A 23369-nucleotide genomic window follows, 5' to 3' on the forward strand; every position below is an offset into this window, starting at 1 on the left:
CTTTACCATGGGGATCATGGACATCCCACTTGTAACTCAAGGAGACAAAAGAGAGAAAGCATCACAGCCAAGGGAAAGAATTTATGACATGATAATAATAGATTCACAGTGGAGAGTAGTGGAAGAGTAGCAAAACAATAAACTTTATTTCTTACTTGTTTGCTACAAGATGGGAGTCTTAGCATCTCTGCATAAGCAGTCCTAGTCCCCACAGTGAGGGCTAAGATCCTCTTGACATAGGTGGTGAAGAGTGGAAGATCCGGCACCCCACCAGCCATCCTGGCTCCTTTTGGCCCTATTATAGGCTTTTGTTTCCTGTAATGGGATAAAGGAAGGGACTGAGTGAGATGAAATTGGGTGGCACAGCTGTTAGTGCTAATGCAGGTGGGAGAAGGCAGTGAGGTGTCCAGAGCAAGTGAGCAGGTGGTGCATTAGCGCATGCAATGTTAATAGTCTGCGGGTTCGAGGGAAGTGAGAGTAAGTAAGGAACATACTGTGTCACTACTTAGAAGGGTAGAGCATGAGCCTTGGGAGGCAGTTGATGCAGTGGCAGAGCTAGTGTGAGTGTGAGATAGTAGAGCAAACATTGTGACACTTAGCATGGCAGAGCAGAGAAAATCACTGACTTCCTTTTGCCACTGCTGAATGTTTTTGTGGACTGTAAACACTGTACTGACCAAAGACGCTCCCTCACATCAAGCTGGCAGAGTCTGGTGTTGTGGTCTCCAACAGTCCAGGGAAGAAGATAATGTCACTCCAAGTCTTCAGGTCCATGTCTGCAAAGCAGGATGACAGTTTTCTCTTGTTTGTGTTGTCCAGGCAGATATCATTAACCATACTGGGCAGCTTCAGATTTCCAGCACTTGACAGGCTGCACAACAGCTTTTTAAATATGACATTGTGTCAGGTCCCTGGATAATCCAGGAATGGCTAGCATCATAGTATGTGGTCCACAGTTAATGACATGCTTTGGAATGTTTACATATTAAATGTTGGTAGGCCTTGCAGAAAGAAATCCTACATGAAATTCAATGAAAATGAAACAAGTGATTTCTGGTAAGATTCAGACCCATGTTTCTAATGTGTTTGGATTCAATGCTAATGCATTAAGAATGGGTCCCCATTGCTCACTATTTGGAACATGACCACTTTCAATCTGCTGCCAATTTAATTGGAAAATCTCATCTCACCATGGGGAAGGTGACATTTTGTCTCCTGCACAATTAGTTGAACTTCCACGCATTGGTTCCCACTTCTTTGAGCTTCCCTAGGTTCTGCTCAAACATTCATTTACATTCTAATTATTTTTAATTTTAGTGTTTCAAATGTTATGTTCATAGAAGAAAACATCTTCCATTCCCATCATTCTAATTGTTCACATAAAAACTTAACTGTTGTTTCTAATTCTTAAGTTTCTAGCCTTAAAACTGAAAGCAGCTGAAGCCTCCCAAATCCATCAATGTTGCAAGTGACCCAAAACTGCTTTTATTCCAACATCCGTGAGGTGTTTGGCCAGTTTCAAAGGATAAATCTCACACAGATGGCAGCCTCTCTGATATAAATTGACTTCATTTGATTAACATTTCATTAAGGGAAACCTAATTTATGACATCAAGTACAAGTGCACATATTTATGTAGCATTTTTAATATTGTAAAACAATCTCAGTAATGTAAAAGTATGCGACAATGAGTCGCATAAGATGGTATTAGGAGAGGTCATAAAAGCTTGATAAAAGAGCTACATTTTAAGGAATGCTTTATAGGAGCAGAGAAAGCAAGAGGAATGCAAAGGTTAAGGAAGAAAATTGCAGAGTTTATGGCCAGGGCAGCTAAAGAGTTTGGAGAAATGGAGAGATCTTTGAGGGGTGCAGGTGAGAGGCCAGTGAGGGTTTTGAAAACAATGATGATAATTTTCAAACTGAAGTGCTGCTGGACTGGATCTGTATGTAGATCAGCTATCATCATTACCCTTTTACTTCAGCATCCCTATGGTATTCTCAGGTGTAACTTGGGAAGTGGCATGGGCCTTGTTACATACATTCTTATGCTGTGTTGGGGTTAGTAATTAGTATTGTGACTACACATCCTTGCAGTAGTCTACTAACAGCCATTTTCTTGGGACCTTCAAATAATGCAAGCATACAAGATCATTGCACAATAAAAGCATCACTGGTGCTCCCTGAATAACAAATTATTAAGCTTTGACTGCACGGAAATAAACTATTTGGCCTCAATGTGCTATACTGTGGTGAAGACTCCAATAAGCCTCCTCCCATCCTGCTACATTGAACTCTTTTAGTATTATCATTTATTTCTTTCTCCATGTACTTTTCAACTTTCCATTGAAATCATATTGCCACTGTTCAAAATGTCATATTTAAATCTTTTTGCACATGACTGATATGTGCATTCTTGTGCACAGGCATTTAAGGTTGCATGTGCAAATCCAAAAATCAAGTGGGTTGCATCAAAAAACAGTTTCTGGGATCATGAGCAACCTGCCAATAGTAACAAATATGGATTTTACCCCAACAGTCATTGTGTCTGTCAGTCCAGAGGTGGTTGCCTTGCGAATCACAATTATTTACAATGGAAATAAACATTTCAAAGCTTTGAGTTATAGAGTCATAGAGGTCTACAGTACAGGAAAAGGCCCTTCAGCCCACTGAGTCTGCACCAGTCAAAAACAGGAACCTAACCATTCTAATCGCATTTTCCAGCACTTGGCCCATTGTCTTGTATGCCTTGGCATCACAAGTGTGCATTTAAAAGCTTTTTAAATGTTATGAAGATTTCTGCCTTTAACACCCTTGCAGGTGGTGAGTTGCAGCTTCCCACGGGTTATGGGAAGAATATCCCCAAACTGTGATATTTACATTTACTTTAGGTAGGCTGTGCATTCTCATTAGTCAGTGTGAATATGTCAGTTTGACATATTACCCTAGTTTGGCGTGTGTGTTAATCAAGCAGCACACAGGAAGGAAGAAACTGTTTCAAGTGTCACTGTTATTTGGGGGCTAGCACAGGATGAAAGATCATTCTCCTGGGTTTGATAATGGATGAGACATAGCTCTCTTGGGTTTGGTACTCTGGACCATGTCTTCAGTCAGTGGTAACAATTGGTAGTAATAATAATAATAATGTCAATCATGAATATCCACAAATTGTCTTCTAGAAAAGTTTTCTTGCTTACTTTGGCACCAGTTTTGATTCAGAAACAACAGGCACTTCACTGGCATCTGAATTGTGATCACAAAAGGGTGTTTCTTTGAAAATTCTTGTTCCAAATCTTGGCTGAGAGTCAGAAATGCTAGGGGGATCTAATTTCTTTGACTTTTTCCACTCCCCTCTTCTAACATCCTGACTAGATTTCTTCCATCAGCTTTTTATGCTGATGGCAATAGCACCAGCTATCCAGCAGTGCTTTATAAATCTTCTGGAGTGAGACTTATAATCAGGAATGAGACTTGATATATAACAGAAGTGTCGGGATTTCTCAGATGTTTAAATTATTTGTTCCTTACCACTTTCCCATCTTAGTTTTTTTTGTGTATAGTCTAATAGAATTATTTCTCAGATAGAAATAATTCACAGTAACCATTGTGTTTCTAATGAAGAGGTGTACTATTCACTATAAGCAAAAAAACCCTTTGTTTAGTTTTAACCAATTTTTAAAATATGATCAACACAAAATGCATTCATATCTCAAGTTTTACAGGCAGGCAAGTCATCAATTGTTTCTTTAAGTATGGCTAGGACAGGGTATAGTCTGTAATGTTAATTAATTAACTGCTAATTTTCTCTCAACTATGACCTTCACAACACCCAATAATGAGAAGAGTGGTATTCTATTCATAAGCACATTAAGAGCAAAATGTATAATTAATATTGCTCAGATGCACTGCTAACAGATGTCACTGTTCAATTTTGCATCCTTAATACCCTTCCTTGTTTTCCTGAAGTACTGACTCACACTCGGATATGATTCCATTGTTGCCAGTATTACACACCCAAGTTGTCCAGATGGAACGACCAACAGATGTTATATAAATGCCAAGTTTTAATTCAATTTTGTATTTGAATGCCGTTCCCTGCTGTCTTGAAGGTACTGACTCAAAACAGGACATGATTTCACTGCTGCCAGTATTTCCCACACGTAGACATCCTGAGACCAACTGCAGCACCACCTGTTTCAGATCAGTAACTCAGCACAGATGAGGAATTTGAAATTGGTCTCATTTATTCTACGTGGCTTGGTGCTACACTGGAAAGCATTTTCACCTACATGATCATTAAGGGATATGTTCATATTCGTCAATGCTCCCAACTTATTTTGTAACTTTGCATGATTCAATGTGGAGTTTTAAATGAAAAAAATCCCATGCTAGCAATCACCCTTCTATACCCTTGTTACCAGAGACTGTCTCCTTACCACCTGAGTTAGTAAACTGGCTAGGATTGCTGAATCCATATGAACAGTATTGCAGTGGGAATCATAAACCAAAGTAACCAAAGTTACTAAACAGCTCCCACAGAGGAAGTACCTACAAGATTTCACTTTTTGCAACCTTTGGTTTCACACAAATAAGACACCAATTTAAATTAAATAGGAGTACATTCTACCTAAGATTTTAAAAAAAGGTAAATTTCACTTTAAATAATCAGTAGGAAGATATATGTTACACAAGCATTGTGCCCACATTACTCAGTGACAACAATCTCTCCTTCAATGTCAGCAAAATGAAGGAGCTGGTCATCTACTTCAGGAACTAGAGTGAAGGACACACCCCTGTTTGGTGCTGATCTTGAGGTGGTCAAGAGTTTCAAGTCTCTGGGAGTAACTGTCACCAACAATCTGTCCTGGTCCATTTACATCAACGCTACAGTCACAAAAGCACACCAATGTCTCTACTTCCTCAGAACACCAAGGAATTTTTGGCAATGTCCATGATGACTCATCACCTTTTAGACGTACCATAGAGAATATCACAGCTCGGTATGGCAACTGCTCTGCCCAAGACCACAGAGAAATTACAGAGAGTTGTGAAAGCAACTCAGTCTGTCACGAAATCCATTGACTCCGTCTACACTTCCTGCTGCCTCAGGAAAGCAGCTAACATAATCAAAGATCCCTCTCAACCCGATTATACTCTCTTCTACCCTCTTCCAATGGGCAGAGATATAAAAGTTTGAAAATGCATACCAACAGATTTAAGAACAGCTTCTTCCCCCTACTATTAGACTTATGATCAGACCTCTCATATGTTAAAGTTGTTCTTTCTCTGCATCTTCTCTGTAGCTGTAACACTATATTGTGCATTTTCGTACCCTGTTGTACTTATGTAAGATATGATTTGTCTGGTTAGCATCCAAAACTATACTTTTCACTATATTTTGTTTCTTTTGACAATAATAAATCAGATCAAATCAAATCCCTGTGCACCTGTGAAACTATACAGTTCCACAAAATATCATTCTTTATTCACAAAGGGTATGTCAGGAATCCCAGTAACTCTGACCTCCATAATCATGAAGTGCTTTGTTGGCCACATCAACTGTAGCTTCCCAACTTGACTCGGTCCCCTGCAATTTGCCCACCAACAAAACAGGTCCACTGTGGATACCATTTTTCTAGCCCTGCATCATCCCTGGAACATGTGGATAACAAGGACACCTACATCAGACTCCTACTCATAGACTTTTTCTAGCCCTGCATCATCCCTGGAACATCTGGATAACAAGGACACCTACATCAGACTCCTACTCATAGACTTTAGCTTCTCCTTCAACACCATAATCCCCTCCAGTCTGATCTTAAAACTCTAAGACATAGATCTCAACTCTACAACGGGATCCTCAGCTTCCTGACCCACAGACCTCAGTCAGTGCAAATAGAAACAGCATCTCCTCCAAGATAAACTTCAACACTGGCACCCCACAAGGATGCGTTCTCAGCCCCATATTGTACTGTCTGTACATCCACAACTATGTAGACAAATTCTGAATAAACACCATCTACAAGTTTGCTGATGACACCACCATGACTGAACGGACATCAAACAACGTTGAGTCATAAAACAGGATGGAGACAGAGGGCTTGATGTCATGGTGCAGTGAGAACAATCTCTCTCTCAATGTCTACAAAACAAAGAACTGATCATCCATGTCAGGAAGAAAGATGGAGGATACACCCCCACTTACATCAACAGAGCTGAGTTTGAGAGGGTTGAAGCCATCAAGTTCCTGAGAGTGACGATAACCAACACCCTATCCTGGTTTGCACATGTAGATGTGACAGTCATGTAGGCACAACAATGCCTCTTCCTCCTCAGGCGGCTTAGGAAATTTGACATGACTATAAGGACTCTCACCAATGTTTATAGATGCACCATAGAAGGCATACTATCTGAGTGCATTATGGCTTGGTTCGGCAATTGCTCTGCCCAGGACTGTAAGAAACTACAGAAGGTTGTGTGCACAGCCCAGACCATCAGGGAAGCCACCCACCCCTCCATGGACTCCATTTACACTTCATGTTGCCATGGAAAGACTGCCAACATCATCAAAGAACCCTCCCGCTCCAATAATGCTCTCCTCCGACCTCTTCCATCAGGCAGAAGGTTCAGAAGCTTGAACACATGCACCAGTAGGTTCAAGAACAGCTTCTTCACTGCCATTAATAGATCGTTGAATGGATTCTCTAACTTCAAATAATGTTGATCTTGCTAATGCTGATGTTGCTTTGCACATCTCCTTTGCAGTTGTAACCTGTATGTCTTGCTCTGTCTAGGCACCCTGTGATTGGTATGTCCTTGTTTGCTTTTATCTTCCTATACTGCTTGCAATACAAAGCTTTTCACTGTACTTAGGTACATGTAACCACAATAAATCAAATCAAATCAAGATTCTGGCCCAATATTAGCTTTCCTCTCTTGAGTTTCACAGATATAATTATCAGCATGGCACAAATCATAACCTTTTTTTCTCCCTCAGGTCATGACAGTTCTAAAGTTGTAGTTTTCCAAAATCCCTTTTTAACTGGCCAACTAAGAATATCAATTTTTTCACAGTTTGGCCCCTACTGGAAAATAATAACTCCAGGTTATAGATTTTTTAGTCAGTGCATACATTGACTCTCAAGAGCTCCTGCTTCCTTTTGTGTCCAACAGAGAAATAACTGGCCTCTTCCTGAGGAAGGATCACTCAATAGGAAGCATTAACTCTGATTTCTCTCCTCAAATGTTGGCAGAGCTGCTGAGCTTTTCCAGCAATTTCTACTTTGTTGACCTCCTCCTGAGATAGATTTGCTTCTTCTTCTCACAAGAATGTATTGTGTTCCCCTTTATGTCTTTGTCTGTCTCTCTTTGTAGCTGCATTCTGTTACTTTAGCTCCCTTGCCTGTAGCTCTCCTTTTCTATGTCCACTTGCACAGTTTTTAGTTAACTTGCTTCCTGTTGGTACCAACTAAGGCCAAAGGTTTCCAGGTCATTTTGATACAAAAAAAAATCACAGATGATCCTGTCCAATTAATACACATTCTTACAGGTATTTATCAAACACTCTTAAAAGCAGTTACAGATTCCCAAGTCATTTTAAAGAAATTACAAATTTTCCTTACAATACTGCTTTTATATAAAAGGCTGCCACACCAGTATTATTCAAGTCAATAGAGTCATAGTGATGTACAGCATGGAAACAGACCCTTTGGTCTAATCCATCCATGCCGACCAGATATCCCAACCCAATCTAATCCCACCTGCCAGCAGCCGGCCCAATCCCTCCAAAGCCTTCCTAATCATAAACACACCCAAATGTCTCTTAAATGTTGCAATTGTACCAGCCTCCACCACTTCCTCTGGCAGCTCATTCCATACACATACCACTCTCTGTGTGAAAAAGTTGCCCCGTGGGTCTCTTTTATATCTTTCCCCTCTCACCTTAAACCTATGCCCTCTAGTTCTGTTTCTGGTCAAGTAATCATGAAGTTTAAATTAGAACGTGGCATGAAATCCCAATTGATAATTTTAGGGGAAGCTTCAGCAGCTGATATTTCTCACTTATGAACTTGCTGCAATTTTCTCACTCAAAATTACTGACACAAAGAACTTCATCCCTGTAAAGATGAATAATTGCAGAGCTTTTTGATGAATCTGCCCCGTCAGTGATTGTTTCCCCATCCTTTCTTATTATTGAGCTTTAAAACAGTAAAATACGACTGTGTTCTTTAAATCAGATTTCCCTTTAATTGGAAGGATTGCTTTCTTCTTTGAGTTACCCAAATTGTTTTGAAACCAACTGAAGTCATGCCCTTTTCTCAGCCCTCTCTCAGCCCTCTCTCAGCCCTCTCTCAGCCCCTCTCCCAGCCCCTCTCTTAGCCCCTCTCTCAGCCCCTCTTTCAGCCCTCTCTCAGCCCTCTCTGGCTTTCAATGATTGGAGGAAAGGCCAAAAGATTGTCCTCTGTGACTTCATGGGGAAGGAATTCAATCATATTCCTGTGGGAATGACTTTAGATGAATGTTTAAAGCTTTGCCTTTAAAAAACTGATTGCCTCGAAACACAGCCAGATTAACAGTTTGCTGCCTGGAATTTTCCACAACTCATGTCCTGGAGAGTAGGAAGTTTGAATTATTTTCTTGTGGTGAAGAAAGACATTAAATTTACAATACTTTTCCTAGCTCCAGGAAGTCTCAACATGCTTTACAGACAATTAAATAATTTGAAGTACAATATTACAATGTTGGAAATGTGACAGCCAATTTGCCCACAGCAAAATCCCACAAGTAGCAATATGTTAATGGCTAGATAACCTGTTTTGGTAATGATTGTTTAGAGATTAACACTAATCAGGAAACTGGGGAGAAATAGGACTCCCTTGCTGAACTTCGAAATAGTGCCATGTAATCTTTTATGTCTGCCAAAAAAGGCAGATGGAGCATTGATTCAACCTATCATCTTAAACATTATGCAGCATTGAAGTAACAGCTGAGATCCTTGTGCTGAAGTTTCTAGTAACTTAATTAGAATTAGCATAAGAGGTACAGTTAGTAAGCTTGCAGATGACACCAAAATTGGAGGTATAGTGGACAGCAAAAAGGGTTACCTCAGATTACAACAGGATCTGGACCAGTTGGGTCAATAGGCTGAGAAGTGGCAGATAGAATTTAATTCAGATAAATGCAAGGTGCTGCATTTTGGGAAAGCAAATCTTAGCAGGACTTATACACTTAATGGTAAGGTCCTAGGGAGTGTTGCTGAAAAAAGAGACCTTGGAGTGCAGGTTCATAGCTCCTTGAAAGTGGAGTCACAGGTAGATTGGATAGGGAAGAAGGCGTTTGGTATACTTTCCTTTATTGGTCAGAGTATTGAGTACAAGAGTTGGGAGGTCATGTTGTGGTCATGTACAGGACATTGGTTAGGCCACTGTTGGAATATTGCGTGCACATCTGGTCTCCTTCCTATCGGGAAGATGTTGTGAAAGTTGAAAGGGTTCAGAAAAGATTTACAAGGATGTTGCCAGGGTTGGAGGATTTGAGCTACAGGGAGAGGTTGAACAGGCTGGGGCTGTTTTCTCTGGAGCGTTGGAGGCTGAGGGGTGACCTTATAGAGGTTTACAAAATCATGAGGGGCATGGATAGGATAAATAGGCAAAGTCTTTTCCCTGGGGTCGGAGAGTCCAAAACTAGAGGGCATAGGTTTAGGGTGAGAGGGGAAAGATATAAAAGAGACCTAAGGGGCTACAGAGGTTGGTACGTGTATGGAATAAGGTGCCAGAGGAAGTGGTGGAGCTGGTTCAATTGCAACATTTAAAAGGCATTTGGATGGGTATATGAATAGGAAAAGTTTGGAGGGATATGGGCCGAGTGTTGGGCAGGGTGGGACTAGATTGGGTTGGGATATCTGGTCGGCATGGATGGGTTGGACCGAAGGGTCTGTTTCCATGCTGTACATCTCTATGACTCTATGACTCTAGAATTAATTGTCATGTATTCACATGAGTTCAGTGAAAAGTTTACAAAGTCACCGCTGACAGCACCATCTTAGGTACAAGGGTACCTAGGTAAATGATCTTAGGAGTAAATTAGAAAAATAAAGAAATAAAAGTTCAACATTACAGTCCTTCATGCCATCTTAGGTACAAAATCTTAGGACATTAGAAAGATAAATTATTATGAACCTACAATGTTCTGATTCAGAGGCAAGAGTACCAATAGAATTATACTTGAACACAACAGTAGTTTTATAAAGAACAGAATGTTGAATGAAAGAATTAGTGTAGGAAATAATGTTTCACTTTTGTTCACTGGATCATTTTAAATTGTGCATCCTCCTCTTAGATAATCTACTGAAATATGTCTTGAATCTTAGGTACATTATGCATATTTAACCGTATGACAAAAATGTGTCAGCCAAGTAAATCTGCTATGTCAAAGGTTGGCCTTATTGTATGAGATCAGGAAGGCTTGGGAATGGATGAGGAAGATAGCAGTCACATTTATGCTTTGAAAACCATGCATGAGGTAAATGATACAGTTTAACAATAAGCAAGTACAAAGATGTCAAACACAAAAGTAAATGCTATAATATTTGGCCTAAGACCAAAAGGTAACAGCACAAGGAAATAAAAATGAATTCAAAATTACAATCTTAACATTTACAGAAGTTAATTAAATGACTCTGTGCAGTGAAATGACAATTCTTTCTCAAAACATTACTATCAATGCAGATCAAACACAGACACATTTCAATTGTATTTCACTGACTAATAGAAGTTCACTTGACTGATACTGGGATTGAGGGAATCACCATATGAGACAAAGCTGGACAGGCTGGGCGTGTATCCATTGGAATTTAGAAGAATGAGAGGTAATCTTAGTGGAACATTTGGATTTTGAGGGGTCTTGACAAGGTGTATGTTGAAAGGATATTTTCCTTTTAGACAAAGACAAGAACTATGGGACACAGGCCTGATTTTTAACAGCCCCTGAATGATGTGGGAGTCAGTTGGGAAAATATGGCAAGATCAGAAAAATAAGATTTGGAATGTCAAGAAAAATAAGTCTGATTTTCAACTTAATGTTTTAATGGTAAGGTCTGAATATGAAAGCATACAAACAGAGAACAAGAGTGGATCATACGGTCCTTCAAGCCTGCTCTGCCATTCAATAAGTTCCTAGATGAATTGATTTTAACTTCAACTGTACAATCCTGTTTATTCCTAATGATCTCTAATCCCCTTGAGAATCAAGGATTTACCTACCTCTGCCTTAAAAATATTTAAAGATTCTGCATTCACTGCCTTTTGCAGAAAGGAATTTCAAAGACTTACAATCCTCAGAGAAAAAGAAATTTCCTCATGTTTAACGGGTGATCCTTTATTTTAAACTATAACCCCTAGTTCTAGTTTCTCCCACAAGAGAAAGCATCCTTTTGACATCCATCCAATTGCATCCCCTCAGGATCTTATATTTTTCAATTAAGTAACCTCGGACTGTTCTAAATGCCAGAGGATAAAGGCCTTGTCCATTAAGCCATCCTTCATAACCCAATTTGCTCATTCCAGGTATTAGTCTTGTAAACCTTCTCTGAACTGCTTCAAACACATTAAGATCCTTCCTTGTATACTGACCAGTACTGAACACAGTACTCCAAATACAGTCTCATCAATGCCCTGTTTAATTGAAGCATAACCTTGCATTCTTGCATTCAATTCCCTTTGCAACAAAGCATACCATTCTATTGATGTTTCTGATTATTTGCTGTAGCTGATACTAATCTTATACAATTCATGTACTAGGACACCCATATCCCTCTGCATCTGAGAGCTCTGCAACCTCTCAACATCTAGAAGTTTGCTAATGAGCTATGGCAGGCCTATTTCAATTCATTAATATTTCATGATTACCTATTCTCATCTAATGTATCTGCAAATTGCCATTCCCCCATATGGTGAAGAGAAACTAGATGGCAACAATTCCCAACATGGAAGTCAGAGTTGTGACCAGGTAGCTGCAGCTTTCCATTGCCTTCACTGGACCTCCATCTTAACCAGTAGCTCCCCAACATCTTTGGCCTTGCTGCATTAACAGTGACTGCCTGCACCCCAATCCACAGAAGTTGGTGTCAGACAGACATAGGCCTCACCACATGTTCATGGCATAGGTGCACCTCATTTAGAATACAGTTATCCCCATTGGAGTTGACTGACACTACTCATTACAAGTCTGCAGCTCATCTATTTTGTACACAGGGACAGGCACACATTTCAAGCAACGGAACAAGGTGCATCTCAGAGTTCTTTCCTTTTTTTAAGTATTAATTCACCTTGCTCCTATTTGCATGTTTACTGCCTTCCCTTTGTGGACATTGCCTCCACACTCAGGCTCACAGTACTTCTGTTTTGCCTCTGCTTTTAGTGCAGAATCGTGCTCCATCACTGTCACACCTACAACACCTATCAGCAGCTTACACAGCAGACATACAGAATGTGCATCAACCAAATGGTTTCTCAAAGTCTAAGAGGAGTAGTCGTCAGTCAAGTCAAGGGGGGCTATTGCCAATCAGGAGGTCCCATCATACTTAGTCAAGGGCAGTGTCTGATCTTGGTGCAGGGGGGGATGTGTCAGTCAATGATTTGGAGCAGTCAGGGTCAGAGGTTCCAGATGAAGTAACAATAGAGTTATGAATTTGATCTTCAATTTTCAAAAAAGTGTCACTCATACCTTCAGATGCTTTTCCTTTTGTTTCATTCCCATTATGTGCACTGTGAAGGACTTTTTATGGCTGGCAACTATTGGGCTGGTGCACAACTGAGTTTTAAGTATTGTGTGCTGATGAAAATCCTGGAAGGTCTTGGCAGTGGTATATACCTCCACCACCAGTGAGCGCATAAGAGCACAAAAGCAGCTCCATAGAGGTGCCGTGTGTACATGATGAGATGAGCTGTGGGAATTGTATGAGATAACTTGTTGGAGCTCCTGGAGAGAGTCCCTCCATGAAACTCGCTGAAATTGACACTTAGTCGATTTATGGTGAAACTTAGATCACAGTTTAAAAATAAGTGGCTTCCCATTTAAGATGGAGCTGAGGAGGTTAATTTTTCTTAGCAGCTGATGAGTCTTTGGAAGCAGGGTCATTAAATATTTTGGTGAGACAGGTAGATAGATTCTTGATTAATAAGGGAGTCAGTGGTTACTGGGAGTAGACAGAAATGTGGATTTGAAGCCACACTGAGATTAGCCATGATTTTATTACATAGTGGAGTAGGCTAGTGGTGCCAAAATGCCTAAACCTGCTCCTAATTCATATGTTTGGATGACATGTGCTTATCATTAAAACAATGGAGAACTCTAAATATTTATCTTCCATCATATTTCTAATAACATTATTTTTTATTTTTAATAACTTATTTTGATCCTTCTCTGAACAAGTTGAATGGTATTTTAAAAATTGTATTTTGATTTGAATCATTAATAGTGTTCATTACAATTGAGACAGGCACTAATTTGTGGTTCGGATGATATCATTTCTCAGATTGTAAGCCCTTCTGTCATTGCTGGGATTTATTACCAGTCTCTTCCATTGAATGCATTCTTATTCTTTGCCTTTTGTCATTGTCAGTGGCAGACTAGTGTATTTCCTGCTCCAAAAGTCATGTTCTTGTGGAAATGTATGATTTTTTTGGAGGTAATATTTTAGCATTTTGAATGATTAATCACTAATTATGAAGGATAGAATGTACATTGGTATGTTTCAACTCTGCTTCCTTTAATATTTATTTGCCCAAGTCATATTACTTACGTTACTTGAGAGCATCAGAAGGTCTGTAAATCTAGAATTACATCAGTACACAGATTTTTATTGATACCAATAGTTTAGATTTTTTTAATTACAAAGTTGTAGCAAATGAGAACGACTTGGGACCTCTTCCTATGGTTGAGGCTTATTTTAAGCTTAGGTTCACAGATTATTTCCTTCCCTGAAATCGAATGTAATTGTGCCCTCTTTAGTTATCAGTTATCATAATTTATTTGAGGCTTTTATTAATCTTGCTCACAGATTTGTTCTTTCATTTGTTCCAGTTTATTTCCTATATTTCATTTTGCCTTTGAGTCTACGACATAGTAATCCGTGATTTAAAAAGTGGAAAAGTTGCCATGACGTGGAAATAATTAAGGCAAAGTGGTCAATTTCACAGATTGTATCAAACTAAAAGGGAGATTGATTTGCAGAAAAGCTACAGGAAATCATGAACTTCTGGAATGTGGATGTTGCCTCCACGTCCAGCACTTTTGGTCCTTTGTTGCTCTAATAAGGTTACCATTGGTCTTCTATTTGAGCAGTTTGATGTAATGAAGTGGCTTGCTAGGCTACTTCAGAGAGCAGTTAATAGCCAACCGTACTGGTGAAGGCTAGAGCCACATACAGATTCAACCAGACATGCAAAGCAGATTTCCTTCCTTAAGAAGATTAGTGTACCAAATGGGTTTTTATGACAATCCAGCAGGTTCATCAACACTATTTACTGACATGAGCTTTTCATTTGCAGATTTTATTTCCAAGCTGAATTTAAATTATCAAACTGTCATGGTGGGAGTTGAATGTACATTTACTGGATTATTATTTCAGGCCTATTGATTCTTTAAATAAAGACAAAACAATGTGCTCCCTGGAAATCTGAACCAAATAGAGAAAATGCTGGAAAATCTCAACAGGTCTGCCAGCATCAGTGGAGAGAGAAACAGAGCTAACATTTTGAGTCCAATATGATTTTTCTTAAGAATGTTTACACCTGCTGGGTTTCTTCAGCATTTTCTGTCCTTTTGTCCTCTCAATTCCTTGTCCAGTTACTTACCGTACTGAAATAATAAAACATGATCTGCAAATGGAGAGAATGGAAACAAAGCAGCTTAATTCAGGCAAGCATTTCTCCCTTGTATTGCTTGCAGAAAATTAAAGCGATCTCATTTATTTTATAAAATATTACGGTGCTGTAAATATGGTGAACTGCAGCTCTTGGTGCTTTTGGCACTGTCATGCCTCTCCTCGTTTGCACATAAACTTGTGAAGAATGGAGCAAAATTCACTTGCTCATTTAAACTCTCACTAGAACCTTGGCAGGAGTCAGATAAAATGGCTAGGAATAAATCAAGATCTGGATTTAATTAGAAGATTGCAGCTGGCCTTGAAAGGACTGGTAGTTTTGTAGATGCAAATGTGTTGCTGGTCAAAGCACAGCAGGTTAGGCAGCATCTCAGGAATAGAGAATTCGACATTTTGAGCATGAGCCCTTCATCAGGAATAAGAGAGAGAGAGAGCCAAGCAGGCTAAGATAAAGGGTAGGGAGGAGGGACTAGGGGGAGGGGCGATGGAGGTGGGATAGGTGGAAGGAGGTCAAGGTGTGGGTGATAGGCCGGAGTGGGGTGGGGGCGGAGAGGTCAGGAAGAGGATTGCAGGTTAGGAGGGCGGTGCTGAGTTGAGGGAACCGACTGAGACAAGGTGGGGGGAGGGGAAATGAGGAAACTGGAGAAATCTGAATTCATACCTTGTGGTTGGAGGGTTCCCAGGCGGAAGATGAGGCGCTCCTCCTCCAGCCGTCGTGTTGTTGTGTTCTGCCGGTGGAGGAGTCCAAGGAGCTGCATGTCCTCGGTGGAGTGGGAGGGAGAGTTAAAGTGTTGAGCCACGGGGTGATTGGGTTGGTTGGTTCGGGCGGCCCGGAGGTGTTCTCTGAAGCGTTCCGCAAGTAAGCGGCCTGTTTCACCAATATAGAGGAGGCCACATCGGGTGCAGCGGATGCAATAGATGATGTGTGTGGAGGTACAGGTGAACTTGTGGCGGATATGGAAGGATCCCTTGGGGCCTTGGAGGGAAGTGAGTGTGGAGGTGTGGGCGCAAGTTTTACATTTCCTGCGGTTGCAGGGGAAGGTGCCGGGGGTGGAGGTTGGGTTGGTGGGGGGTGTGGATCTGACGAGGGAGTCACGAAGGGAGTGGTCCTTGCGGAACGCTGATAGGGGAGGGGAGGGAAATATATCCTTGGTGGTGGGGTCCGTTTGGAGGTGGCGGAAATGGCGGCGGATGATATGTTGTATGCGGAGGTTGGTGGGGTGGTAGGTGAGAACCAGTGGGGTTCTGTCTTGGTGGCGGTTGGAGGAGCGGGGCTCAAGGGCGGAGGAGCGGGAAGTGGAGGAGATGCGGTGGAGGGCATCGTCGATCACGTCTGGGGGGAATCTGCGGTCCTTGAAGAAGGAGGCCATCTGGGCTGTGCGGTGTTGGAATTGGTCCTCCTGGGAGCAGATGCGGCGGAGACGAAGGAATTGGGAATATGGGATGGCATTTTTACAGGGGGCAGGGTGGGAGGAGGTGTAGTCCAGGTAGCTGTGGGAGTCAGTCGGTTTATAATAGATGTCTGTGTTGAGTCAGTCGCCCGAGATAGAAATGGAGAGGTCTAGGAAGGGGAGGGAGGAGTCTGAGATGGTCCAGGTGAATTTCAGGTCGGGATGGAAGGTGTTAGTAAAGTTGATGAACTGTTCAACCTCCTCGTGGGAGCACGAGGCAGTGCCGATACAGTCATCGATGTAGCGGAGGAAAAGGTGGGGGGTGGTGCCAGTGTAGTTGCGGAAGATGGTGGTGCCAGTGTAGTTGCGGAAGAACTGAGTCCCATAAGTTCAAACCATCAAAATCTGAGAAAGTTTCAGAATAATTTTTAGCATGCTCCTTGTGAGAGAAGGTGACATGGGGAGAGGTCTCTATGTCTTTGTGCATTCCCATTGTAGGCTAGTTGATGGCCAGAAGTTTTGTTAAATGGAGCCAGCAAATGCTCAATTTGTGAAAGAATTAGTGGGTGTATAGTGCACTTTGTGGTAGCGTTATCAGTAGATTTAGAATAGATTCCCTACAGTGTGGAAACAGACCCTTCAGCCCACACCAACTCTCTGAAGAGTAACCCACCCCACTAAGTTTACCCCTGACTAATGCACCTAAAGCTATCAGCAATTCATATGACCTACACATCTTTTGGACTATGGGAGGAAGCCCATGCAGACACAAGGAGAACATGCAAACTCCACACAGACAGTTACTCAAGGTGGGAATTGAACCCAGGTTCCTGGTGCTGTGAGGTAGCAGTACTAACCACTGAGCCAGTGTGCTGCTCTGTTGGCTCTTGTGATGCAAAATGATGACAGGCGAAACTTGAAAAAACATAGGCGAGAAGAGAAGCTGTGAATAACTTGCCAAACTAAAAGAAAGTAGTAATGAAGGATGAAACCTGTTTACAAACAGTGCCATTGCTATTGTAGGCAATGCAAGAAGACACAGTTTTAGGACAACTTATATTTAATTTTTGGAAGAATTAAGTAACATTTCCTCTTTCCATATTCATTCTTGTACATGTAGGTGATATGCAAAGGAAGCTGTAAGGTCAGTGTAGCCTTTTGGTGTCTGTTCCTTGGAGCAATTGCTAACTGTATAATCTATGATAAAACGCAATACTTGAGGAGCCAAATAATTCATTCAATTGCGCACGGATGTTTCTTAATTGTTGGGTTAAAATCACATTTTCTGGTACAATTAAATTACCAATAACAAATCAATAGAGGAGTCAGATCAAATATCATTACAGATTAAACTAGCACTGCACAAAAACTGCTTTCTTAGATGCTAGGTTGGGTCTGAGACCATAACCATGAGACAGCTTCAGCATATCAGTAAAATTATCGCTGGAAATAAACAGATGTAGAATATACATGACTCTGATAGTGGAGGAATGAGCTGTAATCTTAACACATTTTTCTGTTTCAAACATAGTAACTTGGAAAATATTTTTCTAATCCAAATTCCCTTTGAATTTATGAATTTGCAAACTCTGCAAAATAAGTGTTAGATTTTGTCCTCACCTAATTTCATGAAGTTTAAGAAATTCATTAATAACCATTAGTGGGAGCAGCCAGAGGAAACCAAGGAGCCAAGTTGCTGTTGGAATGTCCAAGATGTGAAAAACAAGATGTGAAGATTTATTCTCCCACATGTGGAATGCTACATTTATTTGAATCACATGAAGAAGAAACCTAAATACAAAACAGAATTAAAATATCGAAGTGAAATTGAAAACATTTCCCATCTTTAACATCGATCACAAGCTGTACTAAGTCTTCATATATCCAAGTTGAACTCCCATTAGAAGGTAGCATTAATAATGTCTATTCCATTATTAATGCTACCTTCAAAAAGCTCATATTGCTTTAAACCAGAAAAAAGATTTTCATTTCAATCTCAGCATCTCTTAGCTCTCAACGAAAACTTGAATCCTGCTGATATATCTGGGAACATCAAACTTCCTCCCCAGTCTTTACTCTGGGATGAGTTACAGAAAAAAAAGCATGTTATCTAATGAATGATCAACTTTTTCAGATCAAATCTCTAAAACCTCTCTTCCTCGATTAACTTTTTAAATCTATTTTATTGGTAAGGCTATTGCCAGTAGTCATTGGCCCTAATAAGTTTCAAATACTCTTTCTTCATCTTACAAATTAAGTATTGTAATAAAGGTTTGATATATGGCATCCTAATCTAACTAATTCTTCTCAGACTTCAAAACTCTGAAACAGTCACTTTTTTTTATGTCACTCAACCTGAAACGTTAATTTTGATTTCTCTCCACAGATTCTGCCAGACCTGCTGAGCTTTTCCAGCAATTTCTGTTTTTGTTTCTGATTTTTACAGCATTTGCATTTTTTTTCCATTTTTTATTTCTTTTGATGCACTCTTCCATGAGTGATCATCATTATATCAACATGAAATTAAGATGGGTGGGGGGGGGTCTATTAGAAACTACCTGTCTCATTTATATGACAGCACAGCCAAACTATTCTCAACAATTTATACTTCTTGTTAGCACCCTCTTTGTAATTATACTCTCTTAGCTTAGCATCTGCAATCTCTTTGTTTTCCCCTTTTCTCTTTCTCTCCCTCTCTCTCTCTTTCTCTCTGTCTGCATCATCTCAATGCACCCTATTTGCATGAGTTGAGACATTAACGCTGCTTCCCTATCTTCAGATGCTGCCAGATCTACTGGGTTTCTCCAACACTTACTGTTTGTATTTTCAGATTTCCAGCATCAGCAGTTCTTTGTTTTTATTTTAGAGATTTGCATACCCTCCTGTTGCCTACTTCCTCAGATCGACCCCCACCCCAGAATCATTTTTCTGTTAGTGGGGCAGGGCAGGTGGGAGGTGGCAGGTTTATCTGCACAAGAAAAGCAGGTGTGGGGGGTGTATGTGTGTTGGGCTGTCTTCATTTTCACATTTGTTGACATTTAGAGTGTCCATGATTAGCCTGCAAGAGAGTTTAAATGGACAAAGTAATAATTCATTCAGGAATTTTTCTACTGCAGTTTAGTTTTTCCACAAATTAATTCTGTTCTGTAGCAAATTTATAAGTTCCATCCTGTTCTCTAGGATCTGTATATTTCATTGTGTGTAGTTTAGTCTATCAGATTTTACTGCACTCTGCATCTGTAAGATAAACTAAATCTTCTTTTATTAAAACTATTGGCAATAGTTACACTTACGCAATAATGACAGCAGCACACCACCATCGGTTACTTAGTGGACTCTGTTTCCATAATGGATTGGATCGATGAACATGACTCATAGATGTACACACTGAGAAATAGAATGGTGCATTTTAACAATTAAATCATCAGTTTCGAAGTGTTTATGACACAACTAAGAATTCACTTTAATTCTAATTAGATATTTTCTGCATCAATGGATTGGAGCCTTAATGTGGTAAAAACAATGACTGCAGATGCTGGACACCAGATTCTGGATTAGTGGTGCTGGAAAAGCACAGCAGTTCAGGCAGCATCCGAGGATGCTGCCTGAACTGCTGTGCTTTTCCAGCACCACTTATCCAGAATATGGAGCCTTAATGTTACAAGCATTTAATTTGCTTGGTTTTTGTATTCAGTAGAGAAGATAGGTTGCATGCTGCTGACCTAGGAGAACACTACCCACAGAGATCTAGTAATCATAGAATCCCTATATTGTAGAACCAGGCCATTCAGCCCAACAGGTCTAGACCGACCGTCTGAAGAGTAACCCACCCAGCCCATTCCCCTACCTTATTACTCTACATTTACCCCTGACTAATGCACCTAACGTATACATCCTTGGACACTACAGGCAATTTTAGTATGACCAATTCACCTAATCTGCACATCTTCTGTTTGTGGGAGGAAGCCAAAGCACCAGGAGGAAACCAAGCAGGCACATGATGAAGGGCTTATGCTCGAAACGTCGAATTCCCTATTCCTGAGATGCTGCCTAACCTGCTGTGCTTTAACTAGCAACACATTTTCAGCTGTGATCTCCAGCATCTGCAGACCTCACTTTTTACACATAGAAAATGTGCAAACTCCACACAGGCAATTGCCCGAGGCTGGAATCAAACCTGTAAGGCAGCAGTACTAACCACTGAGCCACCACGCTGCCAACCAAGATAATCGCTGTACCTTAGTTGTGTCCTCACCTGATATAGTGTAAAATCTGCTGCAAAGTCTTTGCCATATAGCAGCCATGATGTCAGCAAGCCGGTAAGCAGTGAGTCACTGTTAAATATTCACATTCAGCAAACCAGGAAATCAAAAACATTTAATATACTAATTAACTTAGAATTTTCATTTTCAGATGGCAAAATAACTTCTATCTTAATGAAAGGCAATCATTTAAAATAAAGAATAAATAACTTTATTGAAAACATTGGAAAGTGGGAAGTTTTATTTCATTATTATGGAGAAATTTGACATCCACAAATGTTAAATTTGTTTTTTGGGGTCAGTGAGTGTGTTAACAGTGATTATGAAATTTCTAGGCCTTTAAAACCAAGTTGTACCACATTCATAATATTGCAACTTTTTCAAATTCTGTTTTAACAGCAAGATAACAACATAAAAAAGGAAGTTTCTGCCAATTTAGTTGATTTCCTATTGAATTCATTCTTGGAGTGGGGTTGGACGTAGTGTATGGGCGAAATTTATACAGTCAGACTGACTCCAGAATCCTTTAAAAATGGTAGGCAGTACCCATTTGTGAGATTCCCATTCCCATTCCTGAATCCTGCACACCTGACCTGGGCTGGGTCTGTTGCAGGAATGGACACCTTCTATACCCGTCCCCACGATCACCTCCTGTCATTTTTGTTGAGTTGGGCCAGGTTCTCGAGAATACACATGTCACAGGGCATCAAAGAAATCACAAACCATAATGTGGATCCAGAATTATCTTGTGAGGTATGTTTACAGGTTTCACTCATGTCCCTTTCTTGTCCTTCTATGTCTTTTATGCCTCTTTCATCCTCCCTCCACGTCTTCCATTCCTATTCAAATAGTGTGTACCATAGAACCATATAAAACAGTTGTCTTAATATGCATCAAAAAAAAACTTGAAATAATCTAATTGAAGTAACATTGCTGCTCTTAGAACCTTGTAAAATTATAGGGTTTACATTCCTGATGAAGGACTTATGCCCAAAATGTCGACTCTTCTGCTCCTCGGATGCTGCCTGACCTGCTGTGCTTTTCCAGCACCACATTTTTCGACACAGAACCCTATAAAACACTATCAATCTGACAGAGCCATCTAATAACAATAACAATAACAGAAACTTTACTCACTCCATGTATCTTAGCTTTTGTCCAAGTAAACATTCAGACCTCTTAATTGTGTTGATCAATCAAAACAAACCCTTCATTTCCACTTATGTAAAGAAATTCATTGGTGTACAATGGTGCTCAGCAAAGCATTCATTATGAGGCTTCTGTGAATTATTTCACCAGAAACAAATGACCACACAATGAGTGTCTCCAGATTGCCATATGATTAGTGGTTAAGCTCCAAGGCACTCTAATTGATGAGCTCAGTTGAAGTCAAGTTGCTTTGATTAACATATTTGCGGGGTTATAAGAAGTTGTTATTTCTTTGAACTGATTTCATTGTCATTTTCTGTATTTGAACAAGATTAAAAGGCATGAAGTGAGGTAAAGTTTTTGTTATTAATACTATAATGGAGCTCTCTAACTGAATTGTATAGGGTTAGAATAGCAACAGTATTTCAAAACGAAGTTTTCAATAGGCTTTTTTCATTCCATTTTCAGAATTTCTGTTGTTATTGTATGGTTAATTGATTCTATATTGTGTACTGGATTTCTGGGCTTGGAAGATGCAAGGAGCTTAAAAGGAGCATGGACATGAGGAGGCAAGGGGGAACTGGATGGAGAATAGGATGCTGGAAAAGGTGTGGGATAGCATTAGGAGCAGAGAGATAACAAAGAGAATGAGTGAGGGGTGGGGGTGAGGTGTGAAGGGTAAGAGTTAATGGACATAACAAACTTTAATCCAACTGGGAAAGTGTTTTGGAGATCTGAGAAAGGCTTTCTAATCAACCTGACTTGGCATTTATCTGCTTCTGTGGCTGTATCTGGATTGGCTAACTTGATAAACCTGCTCCCACCACCCTGGAGCAAAAATGTACATGCAAAGTGCTTATATATGTTGATAAATCTGCTGAATCAAGAAATTTCCCAATTTGAGCTTCCTGCCCCGATGGCAAAAATCAGGCCCTTCACCTCAACCCCGCATTCTCTTGTGAGGTATAGAATCAGTGACAACAACTTTTGAATTTCTGTGTTATTCTGCACATACCATAAGACCATAAGACATAGGAGCAGAAATTACGCCATTCAGCCCATCAAGTTTTCTCCCCATTCAATCATGGATGATAAGTTTCTCAACCCCATTCTCACACTTTCTACCCCTAACCCTTGATCCCCTTGATACTCAAGAACCTATCTCCATCTTAAATAAATTGAATTACCTGGCCTCCACAGCCTTCTGATGCAGTGAATTCCATAGATTCACCACTCGCTGGTTGAAAAAGTTTCTCCTTATCTCCATTCTAAGAGGTCTTCCCTTTACTCTAAGACAATGCCCTTGGGCCCTAGTCTCTCCTACTAATGGAAACATTTTCCCAACATCTACTCTATCCAGGCCATTCAGTATTCTGTATGTTTCAGTTAAATTCCCCCCCTCATCCTTCTAAACTCCATCACATATAAACCCAGAGTCCTCAAAATTTCTTCATATGTTAAGCTTTTCATTCCTGGGGCCATTCTCATGAACCTCCTCTGAACACGGTCCATGTGGACTTCATTATTCAATTTAGAGAAGTAATGACAGCAACTCATCATTGTTACTGCAAAATATGTGCCATTTGTTTTATTTGAGCACTTAACCATTTACTGGTCATCCTCCAGAAACCACTCATTGGTCTATCGTGCAATAAAAATTATAGATTATGAGACTTTTGAACATTT

At 40.2% G+C, this 23369-nt stretch overlaps 1 protein-coding gene across 1 annotated transcript in view; it reads right to left on the reverse strand.

The window, feature by feature from the left end:
• The window catches only part of LOC132825578 (transmembrane protein 94-like), a 156054-nt gene that overhangs the window by 16344 nt on the left and 116341 nt on the right, over positions 1-23369 (reverse strand). The window contains 3 exon segments of the mRNA XM_060840958.1: positions 17893-18031; positions 18168-18195; positions 19562-19659. Coding sequence (XP_060696941.1) covers positions 17893-18031; positions 18168-18195; positions 19562-19659 — 265 coding nt within the window.

The sequence above is a fragment of the Hemiscyllium ocellatum genome, chromosome 20, assembly GCF_020745735.1.
Source record: "Hemiscyllium ocellatum isolate sHemOce1 chromosome 20, sHemOce1.pat.X.cur, whole genome shotgun sequence".
Taxonomy (NCBI): Eukaryota; Metazoa; Chordata; class Chondrichthyes; order Orectolobiformes; family Hemiscylliidae; genus Hemiscyllium; species Hemiscyllium ocellatum.